Here is a 3084-nt window from a genome sequence, read left to right as displayed (position 1 = left end):
ATTAATATATATATATATATATACACACACACACATATATACATGAACTTGATACCTCTGCTTTACCCTCACTGTACTTTCAGATAGCAAAGCACAGAATAACCTGCAAGAGGCTGCAGGCCTGCCGATTGGTCTTTTGAAAAAAGGAAACTTGAAATAAATCAACTTTAACACACTGGAAATATTTCCTGAATAATATTAGCAGTTGACTGAACTGTTTTACTTGTTGCTCGGAATTACTTTGTAAAATTTACACCAAAAAAAATAATATTGAGTTGGATGCCCTTTAAGCAGTGATGACCACAAAGAAAAAAAAACAGCAATTATGACTTTAATAGCATTTAAAAAGGGTCATTTTGGGATGTTTCCAACCAAATTTGTCACCAAACGGCTAAATTACCCCGACACAAATGCTCATTTCTCCCCCCCATGACATTTCATATTCTCATTTACAATTACATAATTGCAAAGCAACATCACATAACACAAAAAATCATAGCGGATAATGAAGGGATGAAAATAAAGTGTTCCATAAGTGCTATTTGCATGGCGTTTCGCCCCAACCTACGGCAAAATGTGTACACTGCAGAATAATTTATATTTCATTCCAAATCAGATAATTCGGCCTTTTAATTACTGTCTCCTTACGTGGTGCATTTTGTAAATTTACTAATAGCTCAGTCGTTGCCACTGCTGTGTTGTTGTTGACAAATTGGGACATTATTTCATTATGTGTCGTCGACAGAGACTATTCAGAGCAATTTGTCAATAAAAGCCATTTGGAGTCTCCCGCTGTGCAGTTCCCATATTGATTCATTCCCTAAACACCAGTTAATATAAGAATTAATCTGCAAAATACAATAATTTAAAAAAAAAGCACTTCTAACAAATTATGGAAGGTCTTTTCATGGCTACTTGTCAAGTAAACAAGCGCCCAACTTTGAGTAGAAAGAAATTGATTTTCAATACAAGATAATCCAGCGATTTAACCGGGCTGTTAAACAAATGTGTCAAGCAGGGCTTCAGAGTTTAAAACATTAGCAACATGCAGGCAGTTCTGTTGCACCAAAATGGTGGGGGTGTGTATGTATTTGGGACGGGGGTGTTTGGGCTACTTATTCCTATCCCCAGCACTGGTAATTGTGCTCATTGGACCCTTTGTCCTTTCATTCCAAAATACGTGAGACTTCAAAATCCCAACACACAGACACACACAATATAACAAAAAACAACAACCCTTCACCAGCTCTCTGCTAAGCCCTGCTTTCCTGCTAGCTCACTGAAAAACTGATATGCAGGTTACACTCTGAGTATCAGGAGCTCAGACAGTGTCTCCTGTATGAATTGTATTGTATTGATGTTTGTACACTTGTTTCATATTTCACCCTGTTTTACAGAAACATAACCATAGTGGCCTTAGCAGAGAATGATAAAATAAAATATTCACTTTGATTAGTTATAAGCAACCTTTGTTCCCAGATGGAAGAAAACAAATAGGCTATCATAATTTTTACAAACTTATAATACCCATGGGTCCAGGGTTTGGTGCTAAATCAGTAATGCAGTAAAACCAGAATTAGAGGAATGCACATTACTTGGCTAAAACAAGTAATAGCAGGCCCCTTTGGACCACCATGCTTCTGGACAGGACCTTTACCTCTAAAAATATAAAATGGAAGACAGATTCAATTTAGAGGATGAATCCATAAAGAAGAGATCTCTGTATTGTGGATGCCCAAACTGCCAGCCCGCATCAACCTACTAGAACTAAAAATCCCTCAGATGCTAGGGAGCTGCAAATTGTCTGATTGTGCTTCTAGATGCACCGTTAAAAAGCAGCCTTACCTGTAGGTGAGGTTTGTAGCATGCTCCTCCACAGATCTCTTCACCTTTCTTGCACTTCATAGCCTTGCATGATTGGCCATTTCCATCCATTGTTAGGCTGCACCCTACGGTATATGGATACAAGGTTCTTCTTCTAAGTTCATATCCAAGAATAATACCATTAGGATTCTCCGGTGGAGCCCAACTGATCTCTACTGATCTGTATCAAAAATAAATAATATACATTGAATACACAAGCTACTTTTATTAAATGGATGACTCCAGTCCAACAGCTACAAACCCAACTGAGGTTAATAGGCAACCATTGTCATATAACAATGTATGTGCGCTAGAAGGAGCCTCAATGTGTAGAAATGTCACCAGCACACCAACGGTTCAATGAAATAAGCACAAGTCCATTTATTGAAGGAACATCGCCATTCAAAATCATTGTTTTTGAATGGCGATGTTCCTTCAATAAATGGACTTTTGCTTATTTCATTGAACCATTGGTGTGCTGGTGACATTTCTACACATTCAGTTTCTGCACGGTGCCATCCGTGGTGGCTGCAAGAACCCACCTGTATATCAGGTATCCCTATCCGGTAAGGAATGCAACAAGATACTTGTTCTACATGTTAGAAGGAACCTTAACACATGTCAGGGGCAGACCCAGTAACCCACACATACTAGTGGTGCAGCTTCAGGGGGCCAACAAACCTTAGGGTATCCATCAATGACTGAATAGTGCTGTTGGCTCTATAATCGAAATCAGGTAAAAGACGGGGGAACAGCAAGAACCCCAGGTAATAACAATTATCTTGGCTTTGATGAATTAGCATATTGCATAGACGAATATTCGGGATGTCGTGCAAAGGAATGTTTTCGATATTCGCCTGGAGAGACACTTTCATTTATGTATTGGTTGACAATTATATTTATTGCTAAAACATACTTTGAGGAGATTTGTGGGCAGAATCTAAAGGAAATCAATTCACTCCAATGTTATCGATCAGACTCTTTATGTGCTGTGAAAAAACATTGCTCAGTAAACACTGAACAGATCATTATTTACAGCATTTATATTGATAGTGTACGTTCCCTCTCAGCATAATATGGCTAAGTCTGCTTATGTCATAATAAAGGAAAAACAATCAATGTGATATTTAAATTAAAAGCCCAAGTTTTTGATGTTTTTACAGGCTAAGTTTACCTTTTAGGCCATGTTTCAACACTCAGGGTGTTACATGAAACGTTGTC

General features: G+C 38.1%; 1 protein-coding gene across 1 annotated transcript in view; it reads right to left on the bottom strand.

Annotated features, from left to right (window-relative positions):
- USH2A (usherin) overlaps positions 1–3084 on the bottom strand; it is a 534204-nt gene that overhangs the window by 161837 nt on the left and 369283 nt on the right. Inside the window, exon 53 of the mRNA XM_018556052.1 lies at positions 1846–2044. Coding sequence (XP_018411554.1) covers positions 1846–2044 — 199 coding nt within the window. The remainder of the gene's footprint in view (positions 1–1845; positions 2045–3084) is intronic.

Source organism: Nanorana parkeri, unplaced genomic scaffold (genome assembly GCF_000935625.1).
Source record: "Nanorana parkeri isolate BGI_ZX_2015 unplaced genomic scaffold, ASM93562v1 scaffold1, whole genome shotgun sequence".
Lineage (NCBI taxonomy): Eukaryota > Metazoa > Chordata > Amphibia > Anura > Dicroglossidae > Nanorana > Nanorana parkeri.
This window is presented reverse-complemented; position numbering and strand designations above follow the sequence as displayed.